The sequence below is a fragment of the Melanerpes formicivorus genome, unplaced genomic scaffold (assembly GCF_026170545.1).
Source record: "Melanerpes formicivorus ecotype bairdi unplaced genomic scaffold, bMelFor1.0.p_v2 SCAF_4, whole genome shotgun sequence".
Lineage (NCBI taxonomy): Eukaryota > Metazoa > Chordata > Aves > Piciformes > Picidae > Melanerpes > Melanerpes formicivorus.
This window is the reverse complement of record NW_027142356.1, coordinates 7676333-7698291: the sequence shown is the minus strand read 5'-3', so window position 1 is coordinate 7698291 and position 21959 is coordinate 7676333. Positions and strand designations below refer to the sequence as shown.

At 49.2% G+C, this 21959-nt stretch overlaps 1 protein-coding gene across 7 annotated transcripts in view; it reads left to right on the top strand.

Annotated features, from left to right (window-relative positions):
• Nucleotides 1–3582: 3582 nt before the first annotated feature.
• The window catches only part of CXXC4 (CXXC finger protein 4), a 141298-nt gene continuing 122921 nt past the window's right edge, over nucleotides 3583–21959 (top strand). For 4 of the 7 annotated variants that reach the window (XR_010987191.1, XR_010987190.1, XM_068136854.1 and 1 more), the window contains exon 1: nucleotides 5035–6153. Coding sequence is in view for 3 of the 7 variants with exons in the window: in XM_068136854.1 (XP_067992955.1) it covers nucleotides 5077–6153 (1077 nt within the window). In the remaining 4 variants the exon portion in view is untranslated. Of the gene's footprint in view, nucleotides 3675–4883; nucleotides 6961–19701; nucleotides 19805–21959 lie in introns of those variants that run through there. The other 3 variants (XR_010987193.1, XR_010987192.1, XM_068136853.1) reach the window with 3 other exon arrangements.

The window sequence follows — 21959 nt, the reverse complement described above, 5'->3', positions numbered from 1 at the left end:
AGGACAATTAAATATATATATATTAAATGGTCTTTCTTATGCATGAGAAAAGATTACCAGAGTCACCCCATTTTCCTCTTTTAGGTTATTAAAAATGTAACTCCTTCAAGAGTAATAAATTAAGTCGGGAAGGATTGCTTAAGTGAGACTCAGGTTGTGATTAAAGGAAGTTTGGAGTTCAGAAGTCTGTGTTTGAAAAACATCCTCAGTGTTTGGAGTATCGCATATGGCTTTTGACAACTAATTTGGGAGGAAAGTGGTAGGGAATGAACCTCAACAGGAAAAGCGCTTGTTTTTGTCACTTTGTGACACTACCGAAACATCGTTTCCCCTCATTTGTATTTTTCCCCCATAAGTTCATATTAAAATGTATCAAAACAGAAAAGACTTTGAAAAAGGCAGCAGAACTGTCAGCAGGGCTGACGCTAGCTAGTTGGGAGGTTACGCTTTATTATGTAAATACGTGTTTGGGAGGTGTTTTAAAATGCATATCATGTGGTTAGAGGTAGGTTATTAGCTTGATAAACTGTCCTGGTTCCAAATAAAGCCTCCCAATCCATAATGTAAATGCCAGTGGTGTGACTTCTTGGAGCTCTGCAAGCTCCTTATCGACTGTAACTGTCCTGTGTTGGTCAGTCTTGCTTGTTTGAGTATTAGACATGAGGCCACTGGTCCTCACCAGATCCCACTGCCAAAATCCACCCCTTCTTACTGTTCCTGGGAAAAAGTTCCTGCAGCACTTTTCTGCAGGTAATTCCCTGGTTTCAAGCCTCTGGGGCTTGAATTGAGATTGGAGCAGAAGGAAATAAAACTTTGGTCTGAGAACAAAGCCTTCATTTAACTCACACATAATGCCAATGAAATGGTATGACTCTCACTTATTTTGCTGTAATTTACAAATGGCTAAAATTATTTCCCTGACAGAGGCATCCATTTCTTAACTGCTTAGTACCTGTACTGGCTGTTCCAGGCTGCAGCAACATCCACATAATTGCCAGCAGTGCTCGATTTGAAGGTACCTAGAGGAGCTGTGTGAAGAACTTGTGATGCCTAATGCATTCACTGAACACAGGCCCTTTTCTGTGCTTGCTAGAGCTCCGGGGACAGCTTGGGTGGCTTTTTTTTTTTTTTACAATTAGTGGTTGGAATTTTTTAAGGAGCTGCTGTGTGCTTGCTTGCAGCGTCTGTGTGGCAGTGGCTTGCTGAGAGATGCATTTTGAATGTTGGTGGTGATTCAAGTGCGGGGTGCGTGTGGCCTGCACTGACAGGTGCCCTGCACCTCCTGGTCTCTGGCACCAGCATCCACGCAGGCAAAGGGCAAACGTTCGGAAGGTGCTTCCAGCCGCTACCGAGACACGTGGGTGGCACTCCATTTCACCTAAAAAATGTCACAAATTTGCAGCACCTCACGCACCTGCAAAATAATAAGGGGTTGGGGGGGGTGGGTGTCACTTAGGGACACACAAAGGAGTAAACGGGAAGGGAACTGCTGCACGGCCGTGAACTGAACTGCGCACCAAGCTCCCCGCTCCAGCCTGCCGGCGGCTGCCTCCCCTGCCGGACTAGGGGGGAGGCGGAGGGAACCCCGCCAACTTCCCGAGCCACAAACTTTCCCGGCAGTTGCCGCCCGCCTGCGGGGAGGGTGAGCGGGCGGCACGGCGGGACGCGCCCTCCCTTCCCTCCCCTCTGCGGCGCGGCGCGGCCCCGCCTCCGCCGGCAGTCCCGCACCGGGCGGCCGCCGGCCGCAGCGCCCCGCTGCGCCGGGCAGAGTCGCGCGGGGGGAAGAGGGTGGTGGCGGCGGCCGCGGCCCGTGCGCGCCTCTCGGCGGCGGCCCCGGCACCGGCGGGTGTCCGCATCCCCTGCGTCCTCTCGCCGCGCTCCCTCACCTCGGCTGCGATCGCCCCGCCGCCGCCTCCCGCCCGCCCTCGCCCTCCCCTCCCCCGCACCGCCACACACACACACACACACACACACACACACATACGCACTCCCGGCGTTGTGTGCGAGGGCGGGCGCCGGGAGACGGGCGGCGAGCAGCGCGGCGGCGGCGGAGACCACCGCGCACACGCACACGCACGCACACACACACACACACACACACACACTCCCACTCCCTCTGTGCCTGCTCCTTCCTCGCCCCCCGCCGCCTCCCCTGCTCCCCCCCTTCCTCCTCCTCCTCCTCCTTTCTCTGCGACGAGCGAGAGAGGGAGAGGGGGAAAAAGCCACTTACAGGTATTTGTTTAGTGGATCGGCGGCTTCATTTATCCCCCCCCCGCCCCCCAGCCTCCCCGCCGCCCCTCGCAGTTTGTTTACAAGTATCAAAGTTGTAATTGAGGAGCTGCCAAGGCACATCTGGATATTTTTTCTTCTTCTTCTTCTTCTTGTTCTTTGTGTTAGGGACTGATGTGCAACTAATTAAAGGCAGACAGGCTGGTAGCGTCTGCACGCTCAAGCCCCCCCCCCCCAAATAAAGAGCCTGGTAAGTGACTGGTTTGCTTTTCTCCCCTTTCCCCCCATTCTCCGTCGTGAGTTGATTTTTTTTTTTCCTGGGGGGATGTGGGTTTTCTTTTTTTCCTTCCCCTTGTCGATTTTTTTTTTAATTATTGTTTGTTTGTTCGTGGCTTTTTTTGGGGTTGTGGTTTTTTTTGTTTTGTTTTGGTTGGTTTTTTTTCCCCTTGTCCTCTGGGATCGTAAAAGTAGATTAATGCTAGACTTGGGCAATAAAAGGCGCCGCTATATTAATTTATTAATTAATCTGCACGCGCCCCTCCTCCTGAATGTTAAATATGACCTTTGATCTCTGTCTTTGGCAGAGCAGACATGCAATATTGAACATGTACTGTCACATTTAGCTTCAGCAGGGACGGAATCGCGAAGCTCGGCTAGCAATTTCTGTTTATTTCATTCGTGAAAATGAGGGCGATAGTTAAGGCGGGGGGGGGGGGGGGGAGGGAACGTGGGGTGTGAAAAATCAATAACTGCGTCTCGGGTACCCTTTTCATGCTCCGGAGATGCATCGATTAAACAATAATGACCCGGTTGGTGGGCACCATCATTTTCTCGCTGCTGGTGGCAATAAACCCCGAGAGGGGCTGCGGGGAGAGAGGAGGTAGCCAACGAGGGAAGCTTTTGTGGAGAGAAGCCACTTCAACGCTGGGGAGGGAATAGGGCACAAAAATGCGTATGTTACTTGACTTCTGGCATAAAACGCTGAACCCTAACGTTTTTTCCTCGCCAGATGCGTGGCTTTCCTACACATGGCTGGCAAAACTAGTTTTATTGAGTAGTTGTTATTGAGGACAGGCGGCTAGGTTTTCCTTTCTGGAAACCGACAGAGGGTTTGGATTTTTTTTATTTTTTATTTATTCTGTGTGCAAATCCTTCGCATCCCTCCACAAGACGACGCTTAGCCCAGAGCTTTCGGGGCAGCCTTTGTATTGCCACCAGACCTCTGAAGGCAGATGGAGCCTGGGTTTTTCCCTGACGTGGAAACACGGAGGTGGCTCCCGCGGGCTTAGGGTCGATTTTTTTACGAAGGGAAGTCGCCCGCCAGCCCCTAACGCGGCCGAGGGTGAGGTTTCTTCTGTAGACTTACGGTCCCTTCATCTGGATTGTTTACATAAAGCCCGCTTTTTAGTGTACGACGTCGGGAGAGGACGAGGTTTTTGCACTCGGTAGGTTGGATTGCAAACGGTTCATTAATCTAATTATGATGGTAATTACCGTAATTGATAACCATTTTGAACTAAACATACCGGAGTCTCTAAACTAGACGTAGCCCCACGAGTGTCTCCCAAGTGAACGTTCCTGATCGATAGCCCCGCATCAGTAAAGATGCTGGAAATATCTAAACTATTCAGGTAGAGCATCTGGAAAACAAAGAGGCAGTGTTCGTAAACTGAGAGCTTTTAAAGTTATGTTTATGTTTTGCTTTAGTTCGCGTAGGCTGCCATCATGTACCTTCCTTATTGCCATAAACTAAAATACCCTCCTGTCACCTCCGGAGGAGGACGGAGGCAATGGAAGGTGGCGGTGGGAAATAAAACGAGCACCGCGTTTTTACCCCCTCCTAAACTTTCCTCCCTCCGAAGCAGATAGCCATCTTTCCTCGCCGAGGGCTAGTTCAGCAGGTACGGCGATGTGCCCTCTCAGCTTCTGTCTTCTGCGAAACCCCCCTTGCCCCAGCAGCGCCCGACGAGGGGTTATCCTCGGGTCGGTGTCTGTGTGTGTTCGTTTTCCCCCCGCCTCGCAGCCCTCCCTGCGCAGCGGTGGCGGGGAATCCTCCCGAGAGGTTGGGATAAATACTCCGTCTTTAGTACAGCTGCAGGCGCCGGGATCACAAGCTGTGAAATTGCCTGCCTTAAGTATTTTATTTTTTTTTCCCCTAACCTAGCCCCGTTTTACCCCGCGGCCCGAAGGTAGCCCACCCCCTCCCCCAAGCCGCGGCAGGGAGGGCCGAGGGGGCCAGTGCCGGCGCGACCAGCGCCCGGCGCAGCCAGCTGTGCCGGCAGGCAGCTAATGACCGCCGGGCGCAGAAGGACACCGTGGCAGCTGGCGGCTACCCCCTCCCCGCCCCCCGCCAGCCTCCGGCTCTTTTTTATTTTATTCATTTTTTCTCTTTTTCCACCCCCTTGCTTTTTAATTTTCCCCACTGAAGATGGTAGGTGGGCAGCTCCTGTTCTCCGTGCCCTGTACCCCCCAACCCCCGCCGCGGTGGCACTGACTTGTCCTCGGAATGGTTTAGCGTGCCCGGGCCGCCCCAACTTCCTGCTTTCCCACCCCCGTCCCCCAACCCCCTGCTGTGTGTCCCTCTCGGCCCACCCGGGGTTACAGCCCCTCCCCGAGCGCGCGCACCCCCTCGGAAATGACTTTTTGTGTTTCAGCTGCGGCAGCTTCCGTGAGGATGCAGGAAGAGCGGCTGCCCGGCCAGATACGGACCGCGGGAATGCGCCCGGAGGAGGAGGAAGAGGAGGATTAAAAGAGCCCCCCCACCCCAGTCCCATTTCTCTTCCCCTGGCCCCCCAAACCCCCCTCCCGCCCCGTCCTTCCCCGGTCTTGTCCCCCTTCTCGGCCATCATGAACACCAACGTGTGCGTGGAGAGCGGCCCCAACCCCGAGGCTCCGGGGCTGCCCAAAGACAGCCACCTGCCCGAGGGGGCCCTCAACAGCCTTGTGGATTACAACTCGGAGATGGAAAGGTACCGGTCGTTCGCCACCTTCTACAAGACCAACGGCGGTGCCTTCCCGCAGGCGGCCAAGATCGCCCGTATCACCACCCCCATCTTCCCCAGCGCCGCCGCCGCCGCAGCCGCCCGCATCGGCATGTCCCCCTGGAACTGCGACACCGCCACGGCCGCCGCTGCCACCGCCATGCTCTGGGGCAGCAGCGGCGGCGGCGGCGGCGGCGCGGCGGGCGGCGCGAGGAAGCCCTCCTCCGCCGCCTCCGCCTCCGCGGCGGCCGCCGCCGCCTCCTCGCTGCACGCCGGCAGGGGCGGCATGCATCACCGGAGCGACTCGCAGCGGCTGGGCAAGCCCGGCTGCCCGCCGGCCGAGCAGCCCGCCCTGCCCATGGCCAACGGCAACTTTCTCTCCACCCTCTCCCCCGAGCACTGCCGGCCGCTGGCCGGCGAGTGCATGAACAAGCTCAAGTGCGGCGCCGCCGAAGCCGAGATCATGAACCTCCCCGAGCGCGTCGGCACCTTCTCGGCCATCCCAGCGCTGGGCGGCCTCTCCCTGCCCCCCGGGGTCATCGTCATGACCGCCCTGCACTCCCCCGCCGCGGCCTCGGCCGCCGTCACAGACAGCGCCTTCCAGATCGCCAACCTGGCGGACTGCCCGCAGAGCCACGCCTCGGCCTCGCCCGCCTCCGCCCTAGGCGCCGCCGCCGGCGCGGGGGGCGGTGGAGGCGGCGGCGGTGGCGGAGGCGGCGGCGGCGGCGGAGGGGGGGTCGGCGGCACCGGCGGCAACGGGGCCGGGGCCGGGGCGGGCAATCCCGCCAAGAAGAAGCGGAAACGCTGCGGGGTGTGCGTGCCCTGCAAGCGGCTCATCAACTGTGGAGTCTGCAGCAGTTGCAGGAACCGCAAAACGGGACACCAGATCTGCAAATTTAGGAAATGTGAAGAGCTTAAGAAAAAACCGGGCACTTCGCTAGAGGTCAGAGGAGATGATTTCTTTTTCCCCAGCCTCCCGCCGTCCCTCCTCAACCCCCTGCCTCCCCCCCTCCAGTGCTTCTTGTCTAGCTTCAAGATGCAGCATCCCTTTTCCGAGGCCTCCTTCAGGCTCTGAGGGTGCCCCCCCGGCGCGGGCGCACCCCTCTACCCTCACCCCCCCGCACCCCCCAGGCTCCCTCCCCGACTCTCAGCGGCGCTGGCGCGCCGCCGTTCGCCCGCCCCCCTCCGCCCCGCAGGGAAGAGAAACGCCGCCCCCCGCGGCACCGAGCTGGGCCCTGGCCACGGTCGCTGGACCCCGCCGAGGAGGGACGGAGCGGAGCGAGAGCCGCCCCCGCGGGCGCCCCTGCCGCGGGCCGCTGCGCCCAGCCTTGTCCGACCTGGGGCCCGGGTGGGGAGCAGCGGCCTCCGCCCCACCAGCTCATGGCCATTCAGAGACGCCGCTCGCCTGTTGTTACCTGCCGTGCTGTTTCTGTCAAACTGCTGCTGGCTGTCTCTGGGTCCTTTTTCCTTATTTCTTTCTAATGGTGATCGTGGCGGTGCGGGTTGGTGTGTAAGGGATGGGGAGGTGGGAAGGGGAAAGTTTTAGCTGAACGCCTAGCCCCCGCCGTCGGAAGTTGGGGGAAAAGTAATGGCGAGTTCATCTCCAGGTTGGCAGGTAGCGCTTTGTCCAAGACGGACAGCTGGCCGCAGAGCCCGGTGGTCGGTGAGACGTGCCCAAGTAATCTCTTTGGCAATATTTTTGCAAGATAACCCACTCACGGTGTTCGAAACACAATGGAAAATAGCACAGGTATGACTGACCTCTGACTGCACTGTTCATTTTTAGGACGTGTCCTCAGACCTGGCAATGTGTTGCCTTTCCCAAAGCTGTGAGGACAGGTGTTCGGGTTTGCTAGAAGTACAAGAGACAGGCAGACCCCCACGCCGCAGGCATTTCAGTTAGTGCATTGGGTATAACACAATGGGGACCAAAATACACACCGGGAGGAAGATGGCTGGTACCGGTAGGTGAAGGAAACAAGTGAGAGGAAAGACTAGGAATCATTCTCAGTCCCTTGTCATTATTAAAATTGTGTGGCTGGTTAGGTGTGCACATCAGATGCATCTGAAGCTGTTGAGGGTGATGGATTTAGTACAGAGGAGCAGTGTATGCTGTGTGGCATCAAGATTTGTAGTCACAGAAATTAGCAAGTAAGTGAGAGATAGCAACTTCCCTCTGTCTGTGTGTGTGCAGAGCAGTTTATACCCCTACTCTTAGCTTGCAGTTCTCTCCAAGAAGAGGTGGAATGAGGGATTCCAGGGAAGAAGCAACACCAAGAGCCTAGTAGTTTGATCTGGGTTAAATAAATAGACATAATGCTGTTGCTCTTGATATTGCCATGGGACAAAAGCAACATCTGGGGATTTACCTTAACTTTGGCTGATACTATTAACTCATTCCTAACTAGATTCATCAAACCAACTGATTAAATCTTCTCTGCAAGAGTGAACTGTCTTTGCTGAAAGTTTGTTCTGTAGTTCTGCATCCTCATAGCTCTTTTCTATGAGTGAATGTTGACCTGGCATCGTTAATGCAAACAATAGGGTGGACTTCCCAGCTATGAAAAACTATATTGGGTTTTCTCAATAATATGTCTTTGTTGATTTCATAGCAAGTTCACAAAGAAGATATTTGATACCTCAGTTGGTTAATGATGGATCATAATGCTGAATACAGCCTAAAAGAGACTTCTCTGAAACAGTGAGGTGGAGAATTCCTCCCCTCCTCCCTCCCCCCCCCCCCCCCCCCCCCCCCCATGCAACCACCTAGCAGCAGGGGTGCCTTTGTGCACCAGGTTCCCTCATTAGGCTTGCAGACCAGGACGCTGCTGGGATTTAATGTTTGTGATAAATGATAGGTTCTGATGGCTTATTGATTTCTGCAGAAAGTGAGCTATCTCTGGAAGAAACGAATTTGTACGTTATCAGATCTTCCTGTGGGTTTGTGTGCATCTCTGAGCACACTTCCAGAAGTTCCTTGGTCCTGACAGAGGCATTTGTGGCAACTCTGAAAACTGCTCAGTTGTGTTATGAGAATGCCACCTGTTAAGGTTGTTTAACCACTGTTACTAGTAAAAAACATGGGGTCATTAGCCACCTGTGCACTCTCCTAACTTCTTCACACTCTCTCTGCCCAGCTCTCCCTCTCCTGTTTGTGCTCTGCTAGATACATAAACAGAAAAGCTTCTCTGCTGTGGTACTGTGACTCAAAAGAAGCAGGTTTCCCTTTCCAGGTGTGGAGATGTCAGTAAGGCATTGCTTCTCTGCAGGCTGTGACCCATCACAAAGTTCTGTCACAGGATGTGGTTAATTTCTTTACAAAAATGTGGTTTGTCAAGAGAGGAAGAGTATCCAATCTCAGTAACTTTCTTTTATGTCTGTTTTTCATATGTCTTCATTCTTTTCCTCTTTGTTTTTTCATATTTAAATTAATAAAGAGTGACAGCAGGCCTGCCTAAAGCACATGTGGCGCAGCCGTGCTCTGGCTGAAAGGCCACCAGCTGGCAGGGTGTCGGGGAGTGACAGGGCCTACATGAGGGCACTGCAGCAGTGGTGATGGCTGTGGTGGGTGAGAGCAGGCCCAGCGGAGTATGCTTCTGGGGCTCACTTGGCCTGTGCTCTTGGGGAAGCAACAGCTCGGCTTGGGTGACCCCCCCCGTCACTTTGGTAGGCATAATCCCATGGAAGTGTGACAAGGATCGAGGGGCTCATGTTCCACTAGATGCTTGTGAGATCTGTGAATTGTGTCAACTGTGGCTGCAAGTTGTGGAGATGATTGAAGGCAGGGGGAGGAACTGTGTTTAAAGGCTAAATAAATGAAAACTGAGAATAATAACAATAAACAGTAAACTGGCTGATCCCACGGAAACCATTTCTCTCCTTTTCTTTTAAACCTCCTCTACTGGTGCAATCAAGGCATAGGATATAACTCTCAAGGTTAGTACATGGAGTTGAAGACAGATTCATGTGGGTGCTATCCAGTGCCTAACCCTTGCATTTTTAATGGAATGCTTCCTTCCCAGCATTTTTTTTAAATGCTTGAGTTATTTTTCTCCTACTTTTTTTCTTGTACTCTTTCCACTTTAAAAGTGTCCTGATAACTCCAGTATTTTTCATAGAATGTTATTATTACTAGGAAATTTTATGTATGGTAATAATAAATCTATAAAAATAAGACTCACGTCACAACACAACGCTGCCTACTTGTATATGTATATTCTGTGTTCATTCAGATTTACAGTCAGTTTAAAGAGTAATAATCTTTATTTACCCGTAGAGAGTACTTATTTTCCTCTGATTGGTGTATGCACCCATAACTTACGCTGCAGGTTATGAAGATTAGGAGCCTGACATTACTTTACATCCCTCTCTCTTGGAAGCAGGCTGTCCTGACTTAGCCTTAGTTGTCTCCCTCCCCGTCTTCATTAGTGAGGCAGCAAACTCAAGCAGAGGAAGGGGCTGGCTCACATTGGCAGGGTCTGAAAGGTTCAGCCCAAGTGTGAAATAGCTGCTGTTTGGGCATGCTGTCATCCTAGCTGGTGCCGCTTGCTTTATTCATAACAGCTGCACTAATTGATATGTGCGCTATTAAAGTAAACATTTGCATACTGACCTGAAATAGTCAATACCAGCAGCCAAATCTGAGGCACCTTGCTGGGTTGCATTTTGAGCTAGGAGAAGCATGAGCTGGCCTTCTCCGAGGACAGAGTTGAGATGATTGATTTCAACAGGAACGGTGTCTAGTTCTGAAAAATCTTAACGCCATATGGCATTGCCACGAGGGAGGGAGGCTGCACTGGCAACCTCCAAACTTGCGCTCTGTGCTGCGATAGCGCCTGTGAGTGCTGTAAAGGGAAGACTGCTGAGCTCTGTGGATAGGGGTCAATTAGTAGGGGCCTCAAGAGGAAGCAATTTCCCTGCCGTCTATCTAGCTTTAAATTACATGCATAAGTTAAGCAATGGCATGATGGAATTGAGTAGCAGGAGGAGGAACTGAAAAGCTTGATAAGGAGCAGGCAGCTAACAGGATCCAAGTGGCTAACTGGAAGGTGGAAAGAAAGACCACCTTGTAGTCTGCATTGCTGTTGTTCACTGGAATGTTGCTGTATAGCAGTGTTTCTCTACTCCTTGCCACTGCCTCATAGCCCTCCAGCTGGCTGAGGCTCTCCATGTGTTAAAAACCATGCAAGTGGGCAAAAAAGCAGTCCATGTCCCCAGGCATTTACAGCTGGAGCAAGAACCATGGTCTGTCCTGAGTGCAATTCCTGCTGGCTATTGGCTGTAAAATTCTGACCAGCCCTCACTGCTGGCTTCTTTCTTGGCTCCACATGACTGCCCATTGCGCTCTGCCAGGGTGCTCTTGTTTTTCCTTTCCCAGGCCTGAGCCTGCAGAGAGGGTGCCAGGCTCCTACTGCCACCTCCAGCAGAGACCAGAGCAGTTGCAAGCATCTTTGCTTACCAGCACCTGCCCTCTGCCACTTGGAAACCTTGTTGAAGCTATTTGCCCTTCTGCATTAAGATCACACCTTGCAAGGCAGGAATGGATTGTAGTTGGTGGGAGACTAGGGGTAGAGGAAGATGTTGAGAGCCTAGCAGATTCTGGCAAATTACCAAGCACAAGGAATAACCTTTGAAATGGAGTTGGATATCATCTGTTTTACTCTTTCATATGTTGCTGTTTCCCTTTCCTCCTGTGATACTTACAAAGCAAAGGAAGTGCCCAAACCCCACAACATTGGAGTCCAATTTAGAATATACATGGTATAAGTTACTGTTTGATATAGCATAGTTTGTTAAAGGGGTGGGAAAATTCAGTTCCTCCTGCCTAAGGAAACCTCACAGTGGTGGAATTTGGTACTGAACTGTACAGAATTTCAAGGAATTCAGCAAATTGTACACCAGTAAGGGCATAACAGCCTCTTTCATGCAAACACTGCTTTCTACTTGCATTGGAAATTGCATGCTTTAAATCATTGAACTACAGTTGCTTTCCAGTGAAATTTGCTGTGTGGTAAGAGAGGTTAACTGGTTGTGCGGGTTCCACATTTTGACTGCATTGAATAGCTCTTTGCCCTTTTTTCTAAGTGCTAATACAGCCTATACAGGTGGGGTGTCAGGATGCTGCACCAGTCTTTGGATTTCAGTGTCATGGCTGGTTGGTTGGTCTGTTTTTTTCAAGCTGACATGAATGAAATCTCTGTGTATTGTTTAGGTCGGACAAGTTGCATGTGTCTTGAGAAAGATGATGAATGAAGCCAGGATTTTTGTTTGTTTGTGGTTGGTTTTTTTGAGCAGTAATTAACATAATAAGTGATTTTTTTTCCTTCCCCCCCCACTTTGTTTTATTTTTCCCAGATAGTCTAAATCACTTTAGACTATGCATTCCTATTAGAAACCATTATGACTTGGACTCCTATGCCAGGTACAGCCCTTTGGGAGAATCTTAGCAATTGTACGTTTGTACAAAACATTGTGGGCTGTACACACCATGCCTCTTTCACATAGACTCATTTAAGCTGGTAGATATGTGAATATCATTTTAATTCAGGGTGGGTAGCAGTAGGTAAGAGTCTCAATTTTTTTGCTTGTTTGTGTGTGTATTCATATTATTGGATTTTTAGGCCACTTTCTATGCAAGTCACCTAACACCTTTTTTGAAATTAGGGAAGACCTTACTCGCTTGGAGAATGAATTAGGATGTCAGGAAGCAGTTCCTTTTGAAGAGCAATGTCTTGTTTGGTTTTAAAAAGAAATGTGCTCTAGAGAGCAAAACAAAAGAGGAATATTAATTTCTGTATGCTCTTTCATGCATTCAGGGCATAGCAATGACTGAGAACGGGTCCTTCCCAAATACTCTAAAAACTTGTAACTGTAGCTTTCCAACTCTTAATATGCATGTATTGTGAGGGTTAGGCTTGGTGAAATGTTTCTAAGCAGGCAAACCTAGAATGTACACCTGAAGGTCTGATCAAATACAGCATAGTCCTTTTGATTGCTGGTTGCAATGGGAAATGGCTGCTGACTGTGTGGGGAAAGGTTTTAGGATAAGGTTTTGGAATGTATCCAGGTGAGTTAGCAGTAAGAAAGGAACTCGTGTCACTGTAACAGAATCTCTGGGGTTTTGCCTCGGTTTCAAACAATTCCTGAGCCATGGACTGCATGTGTAAAAATTGCCAGCAGATACCATGTCTTCTGAAGAGTACCACCACCCAAAGAAAGTGTTTCTCTCCTTCTGTAGTGTCTATATGTTTGGATAGCTCATCTGCTTTGAATGATCATACTGAACAACAATGTCTTGAAGCATGCGGTTTCATTTGACACTTTCTTTGCTATTTGGGAGCCCAGCCTGCTGTGCCTGTCTTCTCTCTTCTTCTGGGTACCTTTATTGTTTTCCACTGTCATATCTTGTGTAGTCACATGCAAACACCTGTCCTGAAACTGATTTATTCTGTGATGTAATCTAAAGTCACCCCCCATTTACGCGTCCTGCGCTGCTTCTTGTGTGTTATGTTGCACCATACTTCAGATGCGACAGCCATTTAATAATGTTGAAGCCTTAGCTCTGCAGGGGCTAAAAAGATCCCAGCAGGCTTGTTAACTTCTACTCTCAGACATTATGGGAAATATTTTATCCTCCCTGGAACTCCTAGGCATCCTCTTAATTAAGACTATAAAAATCCATGGCCAGGTATGTGAGGCCTGTTGAATTTTTTTTTTCTTTTTCTTTTCAGTTTTCCAGAGTTCCTCCATTCCTTCCCAGTTAACCAGACACTCCAGTGCCAAGTGAGAGATGGGAATGTAAAAAGAATAAGGGCAGCACAGGTCATGCTGAATACTGCTTTCTTATTGGGAAGAAAACTCATTAAATGCCCTTCCCTTACTCACCGTAGGGGTTTCTTTTCCCACCCTTCTCAGTATTTTCCTTTTTCTCAGTGTCTGAAGTGACATTTTAAAGCTTTGCACCTCTGCTGTGTCAGAGTAGTATTCCTTTTAGTTTCAGACTGCTTTGGCCGTGGTCTCTCTTGTACTTCTGTATAGAATCACCATTAGCTGGTATTAGACTTCATTTGACTAGGAGTTATATGTACAGTGATGAGAGAGATTGTCTACACGAAGCAGAGAAGCATTATTAGAAATCAAGGTGGAGGGAAGAAGTCAACACTGCAAAGTGATGGAAAATCCTAGGGAGTTCAGGATGGATATACTTAAGGACAGAGGAGGAGAAGGAAGGAAGAGCTGCAGAGTGCTCGAGCAGACAAGGACACAAAAGTGGTTGAAAGTTGGTGAGTGAGTGCCTGCTTCTCTATAGGAGTGACTCAGTTACCATGGGGCAGAGCAACAGAGCACTGGAGGCGATCTGCTGTCAGGAAGGGTACAATGGTAGTGCTGAAGATATCAGTGAGGTCTCCCCTGGTGGGAAAAGGGTGGAATATGGGCTGCTGCTATGAGCAGGTTTGCTATTAGTAATTCAGGTGAGGCAGGTGAAAAGGTCACCAGTAACCATCTTCCCATGCTTCTTTTTGGGAAGGCCAAGACTTCATGCAGCTGAAGGGGACCTTGAAGAGGGTGTGCAGGGCTTTCCATGTGCCCTTACTGATAAGAAAATACAATTTAATTAATTCTTTAAATGAACTAGAATTTATTAAGAGAATCTGGGTATTGGGATGAGTGTGTCTTACAGGAGGAGCTCTGTGATCTGAACAAGCTGGGATCTAAGGAAGTGATGAATACACACAAACACGCTGACAAATGTGAAAGAGGGAGGGGATTCTTGCAGATGAAATGCTGAAAATGAGGATTTGTTGCATGAGGACTCCTTGGCCATGAAGGCTTCTTCAGTGGTGTGTACTGTGTGTTCTAGGGAATGGAATGGAATGGAATGGAATGGAATGGAATGGAATGGAATGGAATGGAATAGAATAGAATAGAATAGAATAGAATAGAATAGAATAGAATAGAATAGAATAGAATAGACCAGGTTGGAAGAGACCTTTGAGATCATTGAGTCCAACCTATCATCCAACACTATCTAATCAACTAAACCATGGCAACAGGCATCCCATCCAGTCTGTTCCTAAACACCTCCAGTGATGGTGACTCCACCACCTCCCTGGGCAGCCCATTCCAATGGCCAATCACTCTTTGTATGAAGAACTTCTTCCTAACATCCAGTCTAAACCTCCCCTGGCACAGCTTGAGACTGTGTCCTCTCGTTCTGTTGCTGGCCACCCAAAGCTGGAGCATGCTGACAGCATGTCAGCTTGCACTGTGTTGACACAAAGAATTTGTAAAAGAAATATTCCCAAACAACTGTGGTTCAGTGACATCCATCCTTCTGCACATCCCAGCTGCTAGATAGGGATGTAAAGGGGATGCAGCAACCTTTGCAGTTACAGGTTGGCTTGAAAGAGCTGAAGAGCTCTAGCCATCTGTATAGAAGGTACAAGGAAGGCAAAGTGGGATTATTGTGGTGCAGTTAAAGAGGTCAGAAATGGAAAAGGAGAGGCAGGGAATATATATTGTTAAAGATGTGATCCCCAAAATGAGCCTTGTCAGTCAAATAGAGGCCACTGTTTTTTGGAGTAAGCAAAATAGGAGAGAATGTATTTGGAAGGATTGTGGGTTTGAATAGCTATCCACCAGGGAGTGGGTGGGAAAGGACTCTGTGATAGAAGCTTAGTAATGATTTAAAACCTGTTCCCTCTAAATCACCAGTTCATCTGGGCTCTGGGAGGCAGAGATCACAGCTGGCTGGTTGCTTGGAAGGTGATGTAAAATAAATGTGGGGTCAAAGTCCAGTGGAGGTGACGGTGTCACGAAAATAATCACTGAGATGGGTCTACATTGTCATCTCTGAACATTTCAGAAGACATTTCAGAGAATGAATCAAGTTCAGAGACATTTACCATCTTCTAATGTTTCCCCCTCCAGTCAGGAATTGTGATGACCTGCTGTGTAAGAGTTTGCATTGATGCTTCTCTCCTTGCATCTAATGGAACAATACATGGTGCTCACTGGTTTTGAGAGAGACAAGCTGGCACCTGTAACAAATCCTGGGCATTGACTGAAAGTCCTCCTGCAGCCCAGGTAGCTGAGTGCTGTGTTTAAGTGATTTCTACCCAACCCCCACCCAAGTTTTGCAGAAAAAGAACCAACCAAGCAGAGGCCAAGCTCTATTTTTCACTGGCTGTTGTATCAACAGTATAAGAAAAATCCCAAAGGACAGAAGTAGTTGGCTAACCAATGAGGCATCATAGCTGATTTTAGGTTCTGTGCAGGAGAAAAAGATGCTGAAGCCCCAGCAGCTATAGGGGAAAGAGATTTAAATGTACATTGGTTTGGTCCTGAGAAATGTGCCTCCTCTCTGCTTGGAGACCAGTCCATAAGAGATTACTGTACCCCAGAGCAGCAGTTTGGAGGATGATAGAGATGTCAGCCTGAGTGCAAAGACTTATACCACTAGATGATGAACCAGCAGGGATTTCTCATTAACAGAATGAATGTTAACAAGAATAATTCTGTTTTGTGAGCTTGTGTGTGTGGGAAGGATAAACGATAGGGACTGATGGATGGTCTACACAGAGATTTGATTAGAGAGAAGGTGAATGGCAGTGTGTGTGAGAGATAGAGGGGGAGGTGTGTGCACGTGGTGCATCCACAGCAGAAGGCAGGCACGCTTCTAGTTGATAATGTCTGACAGAGAGCAGGAGAAGGAACCAGGCAGGTCTTGGGAGGAAGTAGAAGCTGGGCAGTGACGTGGGTATTTAATTTTAGTGTCTTTTGCATTGTAGGGTCTTGAGTTTTGTGTTGTGTGGGGGCAACAAACCTGCACCAAAGAATATATGTGTAGAACTTTTCTTTGTAACACAGGTTTCAGCTTTATGCAAATAGACCATTGGGCTATTTGATGCTAATTCCCACAGCCAGTATGAGAGCACTGAGTGACAGCTTTTCTGACCCACTTAGCATCAGTCTTGGCTCTGAAGTGGCACAGTGTTAGGGCATGTATGAGCCCTTCCATGTCCCTCAAAAAGGAGACAGGCCAAATCTCCTGTTTAAGAGGTCAGGCCAGCAGACCAACAGAAACAATCCCTCATCTTGCCTGAGGCATTTAGATGCCACTGGAATGCAAATAATTCATTAAAAAAAGAAAAAGCAAAATGGTCACATAAGCTTAAGCTGAACAGGCACTCTAGCAAGCTTAGCAGCTTTATCTGCAGGTACAGGAATAGCTGAAAAACCGCAGGAATTGCAAGGACTGTTCAAGAGGGATGTAGAAATAGGGAAAGAAATGTGAATCCCTTTGGCGGTGAGATAGGAGAGACCCCTAACCTGGAACTCCAAACCTCTGATGTCTTCTCTGCTGCCTTTGCCAGAAAGCTGTTGGTAGTGCCCGCCGGAGGCCGGAGCGCGGCCAGCTGGAACGTGGCTGCAGGGCAGCAGACGGCAGGAGGAGTTCCCGACCCCGGTTTGCCTGGTGCTGCCAGCCCCGTGCGCGGGGGTGCCAGGCACAGGGAAGCCGGCGGCCAAGCCGCCTGCCCCCGTTGGGAGCAAGCAGGACGGCAGAGGTGGAGACTTGGCTCTGTCCCACGGCTTGCTGGCCAGAAGAGCTGTGCGGGCACAGGGGAGGGAGCGTGCTGGAAGGCAACCGCAGCCAATTAGTCCCAGCCCGGGAGGGAAGGGGGAGAGATTTGCTCCTTTCCAGGGTTCTGGCTGTATCCCGAGGCGATGCTTTTGCCTGCCAGCCTCGGTGCAAGCCGTCCTTCGCCTCCTGAGCTGCCCTGAGGGCATTTCAAGGCCGATGGTGGAGCCGTGTCAGCCGCTCGGCCGAAAGGGAGCGTGGCTGCTCTGAGCTGGAGGTGCTCACTGGCACGAGGAGAGGCTGTGCCGCTAACATTCCCTGGGACCGAGCTGTTTTCTTTTGACAGCATTAGTCTGGATTCCTTATGATTTCGGATCTGTTTGCCATCTGTTTTCCCCAATGGTGTTATGCATTTTTTTCAGATCAAAAAGGTGAAATAGTTTACTTATTCCCCAAATTTAATCTCCTATATAAAGTGGAAAAAAAATAAACAGTGGTGTGCACTGAATGTAAATGAGGGACACATTTGCTCGTTCTTTCTCCTGTGGAGAAACACATTACTCCTCAGCCTAATCCTATTGATTTATTTGGGGAGCTACTGCTTGCTGCTGATGCTGAGTCCAAGTGGCAGGATCTGGCCCTACAGCAGCAGGTCTCTCACCACCATGGGCACCAATCCTTTACTCCCCACCTAGCCCCACTGAAATGTCCTGAGGTTACCTCTGAGTAAGCTATTTGAGAGGAGCTGGGTTTTCAAAACACGACCCCGCCTCAGGAGTGCATTTTCTGAATTTCTATTTGCAGTGTCCTGTGGCAGAGGTTTACTTTTCACTTAGTGGAACTGGCGGCAGAGAAAGTCAAATGAGTTTCCTAATCTGGTGTGTTCTAAATCTGGTTTGTCTCAAATATGGCCTGAGAGATGTGCAGTGTGAGTGAAAAAACTAACTGCTGGCATGCAGATGCCAGTCCTCTCGGAGCAAATAAAGCTGACTTTTAAAATAAATGTTAAATCTCATCCTTGGTGTGAAGGGAGACAGGCCTGTAACTTCAGGTGGGGTGAGAGAGATTTTAAGGTGGGCTGTGGAAGCAAACTCACCACCGAGCTTGTGACCAGGCGTACATGTCCCTTTTTATCTGCTAAGTCCAATAATAAGCTTGTTATTAGGGACATCTGTTAGCGCCTGATAACGTGCACGGTGAGCAGCAACCTGGCGTCGGTGGGCAGATGGGGCTTTTGGCAGCTGAGGGGAACAGCAGCTTGGTGCACTGCCTCACACCTTGTCCAGTGCCAGCATGTCCCTCCCCTGGGCCTGTGGCTGGGTGGAAAGACACCAGGAGCTGGATGCCTGGCTGCCCCCACGCAGAGCTCTCCTGTGCCAGCCGGTATGCGCGTGTGTCACGATGGATGGGTGCCTGACTGGTGCCTTATCCCCTGGGGAAGCAGCAAGTCCTCTCAGTGTCTTGTGCTGTGGGACTTGGCACAGCTCTAGGGCAGGGAGCGGTGGTTGAAACACGCTGTGTGCCTGGCTCTGCCATTTCCTTCCTTCCACGCTTCCAAGAGATGCAATTCTCACACGGGGATCTTGCCGCTGAGTCTCCTCGCCTGAAGAAAAACATTCAAGGAGACTGTCTGAGCTGAATCTGAGTGTTGGGAGGTTTTCCCCATAGTCGTTGCTGTAGGTAATGTATATTTATGAGTGGAACAAAGTAGGCCATAGATCCTTTCAAAGGCTGCTTTCCTCTCAGGGTGGCTCAGTATTTAGGCAAGAAAGGAGTGGAGAGGCTGTCCAGATCACATTTGCTGGTGGCAGAGCAGGCTGGTGCCAGCATCCTGGGAGAATAAATTTTATGAAGAGTGGCTGAAGGAGCTGGGGCTGTTTAGTTTGAAAAAGGAACCTGAAAGGATGTTGTGGAGATGCTGGTGCTGGTCTCTTCTCACAGGTAATTAGTGATAGAACAGGAGGGCATGGCCTCAAGCTGCAGTGGGGTAGGTTTAGGAAAATATTTTCCACAGAAAGAGTGGACAAGCACTGGGAATGGGCTGCCTAGGGAAGTGGTTGAGTCACCAACCCTGGATGTGTTTAAAGTTTAGATGTGGTGCTTGGAGATATGGTTTAGGGGTGAACTTTGTCAAGTAGGGTTATTGGTTGGACTTGGTGATCCTGAGGATCTTTTCCAACTTGAATGTTTCTGTGATTCTGTGATCCTTCAACACCAGCTTGGAGGCTGCCTCTGGTGCTTGGGTGGGCACCTGCCCGTGGCCCAGAGGATGGTCTTAAAGGGTCTTTCCAAGCAAAATGATTCTCTGATTCTGTGATGTTGCTCCGGGGGTCAGGAGATTGAATGGCTCTGCCACACACATAGCCACATTCCAGCCACAAGTCTGGGTCCATGCCACCACATGTAACTCTGCAGCCTTCTTTCCAGAGAAGGAGCTGGAAAGTGAGTTTTAGAGCACGTGTATTCACACCAGATTCTGCACTGTTCTGTAATGCTGTGTGTATAATTGATGTAATTTCCAGTGTGATCAAGCTGACATCTAAATTAGCTTGCAGCACTGGAAAAGCAAGGCATGATGTGGAGAAAAGACCAGATGCTTTCTTGCTGGCAGCCGTGTGAGTTCTGTGGGACTGGCGAGGTGTGTAGCCCACATTCACACAGGTGTAAGAAGAGCATAGTCACTGGTTTATGGCAGCTGGTGGTCAGTGTTTCCTAGGTTGGGCTGCTGATTGATCCAAACTGCATTTCATGCAGGGGCCATCACTTACCAGATGAACTTTTTGGCTGTCACATAGCACTGTATTTCTCTATCATCATATATCTTATATGTGTATATTGATATATATATATATATATATATACACTCACACATATATATGCATATAACTTAACAGGCCCTATCTCACATAGATCCACTGGCCTCAGTACCAAACTGCTGCTCTTTTGAAAGCCATTTCAAGGAGGGATTGTTCTCCGTGCTGAGAAGCTCCCTCGAGGTTCTGTGCAGAGCTTGGTAAGGTTGTTTTTTCTCTATGTGTCTGGCACCAGTCTCACTGCTTTGGGAGATCCACCAGTTTCATTCACCTTGCCATATGAATCTGAGATTCATTAAGGACAAAGTTCCTTTCCCCCATCTCTTTCTGTGGTTGTGTAGGTCTTTGTAAAGACTTTCAGGTAGCCCGGATCTTGTTGAACCTACCTCAGGTGCAATATACTTCCTAAAGGGTTGTTGTTGAGTTGGATGCATCTCAGCCAGGACTCCTCAAGAGGACCAAGGAGTGCTGCATCTGGCCAATAATTCGCTGTAGCCAGCATGTGAGTTTGCTTCAGTGAGAGCAGGATTTTTGCTCACGGATCAAACATCAAAGGAGTCTTTCATAATGCAACATCTTTTAACATTGGTAAGGTATTAGGTCAGAATCATGTAGTGCTCTGATATATTTTACTATTTTATTTCTGAATGTGGTTCACCTCAACCCAAGTCATTCCCTAGTCTCTCAGAAAATAATTGTACAGGTGACTTACAGTTAACATTGGTTATACAGCTGTGAATTTGGGCTGCACCCCAAGCAGCAGCACTCCAAGCAGAAGCATCCTACTTTCCTGACTCCTAGTCTCTGTGCCAAATCTTTCAGGCAGCCGTGAGACTCAGAGAGACTCAGGGAGAGTCATCTCTAGCAGGTTTCATAGGTATTAGGTCACCAAGGGATGGGGCTGGGCAAGCAGGTGAGCCTTGGGTGAGCAGAGCTTGCTGTCTGGCACCCCACACCTCGTTCCATCAGTCTGTTGGTCACCCCAGGGGGCTGTGGGAGGCATCATTCTTTAATGAATACTTGTACTGTGAGACTACAGAGCTCAACTGTCAAAACGGAGTCTCTGCTGAGGAATTTACACCACCTGCCAGTGTGCTGTTCTCCTGTGTTGGCAGCATGTGTGCACACACACATGTAGCAAGGGTCTGCTTTTACTTTTCTGCGTGGGGCAACCAGGACAGATACGTAACTGCCGTTTTTCCATTGCTGTTTAATTTAAGGGATTTTAAATCTTCTGGTGGTTTCAGTTGCCTTTTCTGCCTCTTCCAAAAACACAGCAGGTTCAGTTTCCTATGTAAAGCTGATTTTTTTAAGCCAACAATTAAAAAATTCAAATATTTGAGCTACTTTTTTCTTTTTTTCGGTAGCAAAAGCTGGCAAGAAGGGAACAGAATAGAGAGTTTGAAAGCATGGAGGTCATTTCATCCTGGGCTTGTGCAGGGAAAAAATTCTCTTGAGTGCCACACTTTATGGCATTAGCCTCTCAGAGAAGAGGGGGCTGCGGGTTTTTGAGCTTCCTCCTGGGAGCGAGCCTGCCGTTTGTCAGCATTTGCACTGGCATGAGCAGTGAAGGCTTTTACAGCATAAACCACACTGATCAGCTCTGGTTCTGCTCCTCGCCACCCCTCCCCAGGCTTCCAGGGGGATCTGTCTTTCCTGTCACTCAGGATAACGGAAGCACAGAGATCCAGAAATGTGCTGTAATCTTGCTGAGAGCTTGATTCCCCAGCTGAGACTCCCGGATTTATACAGCTGGGAAGTAGACGGTCATTGCACTTAAGCTTGTATGTTAATGGGTTAAATGGGCTGAAGGGTCTCTTTTCTTTTTCTGGCTAGGAATAACCTTGACTTTTGGAGTCATAAAATCTATGGATTTCATCGTATGAACTGGTTTAGATTTAACTCGATCCACCTACTCCATTTTAAAAGCTTTTCCCCCCCCTCCCCGTTTAAGTGTGGATTAATAATTCATTTCCAAATTGGGGGTTAGCACAATGGATATTTAATTGTAAATGTATATCTTTAATTAGAACTTGGTACTCAGATGGAAAAAAAATCCTTATCTTATAGGTTTTTTTTTTGAAAGCACATATTAAACCACAGCTTTGCCCTTCAAAAATATTGTTCTGTGCATTTAAGGGTCTGAGTGACCTTTTAATCAGACATTGCACCTTTACTTCCAGCTGACATGACAACGTCTGACAGTAACTCAACCTGATGCTGCAAGAAAATAAATAAAGGCCATTTCAGTCTTTAAATCCCTCTGCCTGGCTGTGGTTTTGTGTTCAGGCAGATGGACCCACATTTAGTTTTCAGGTTAAGGCAGTCTTTTGAGTTTATTGCCTTAGCATGTTT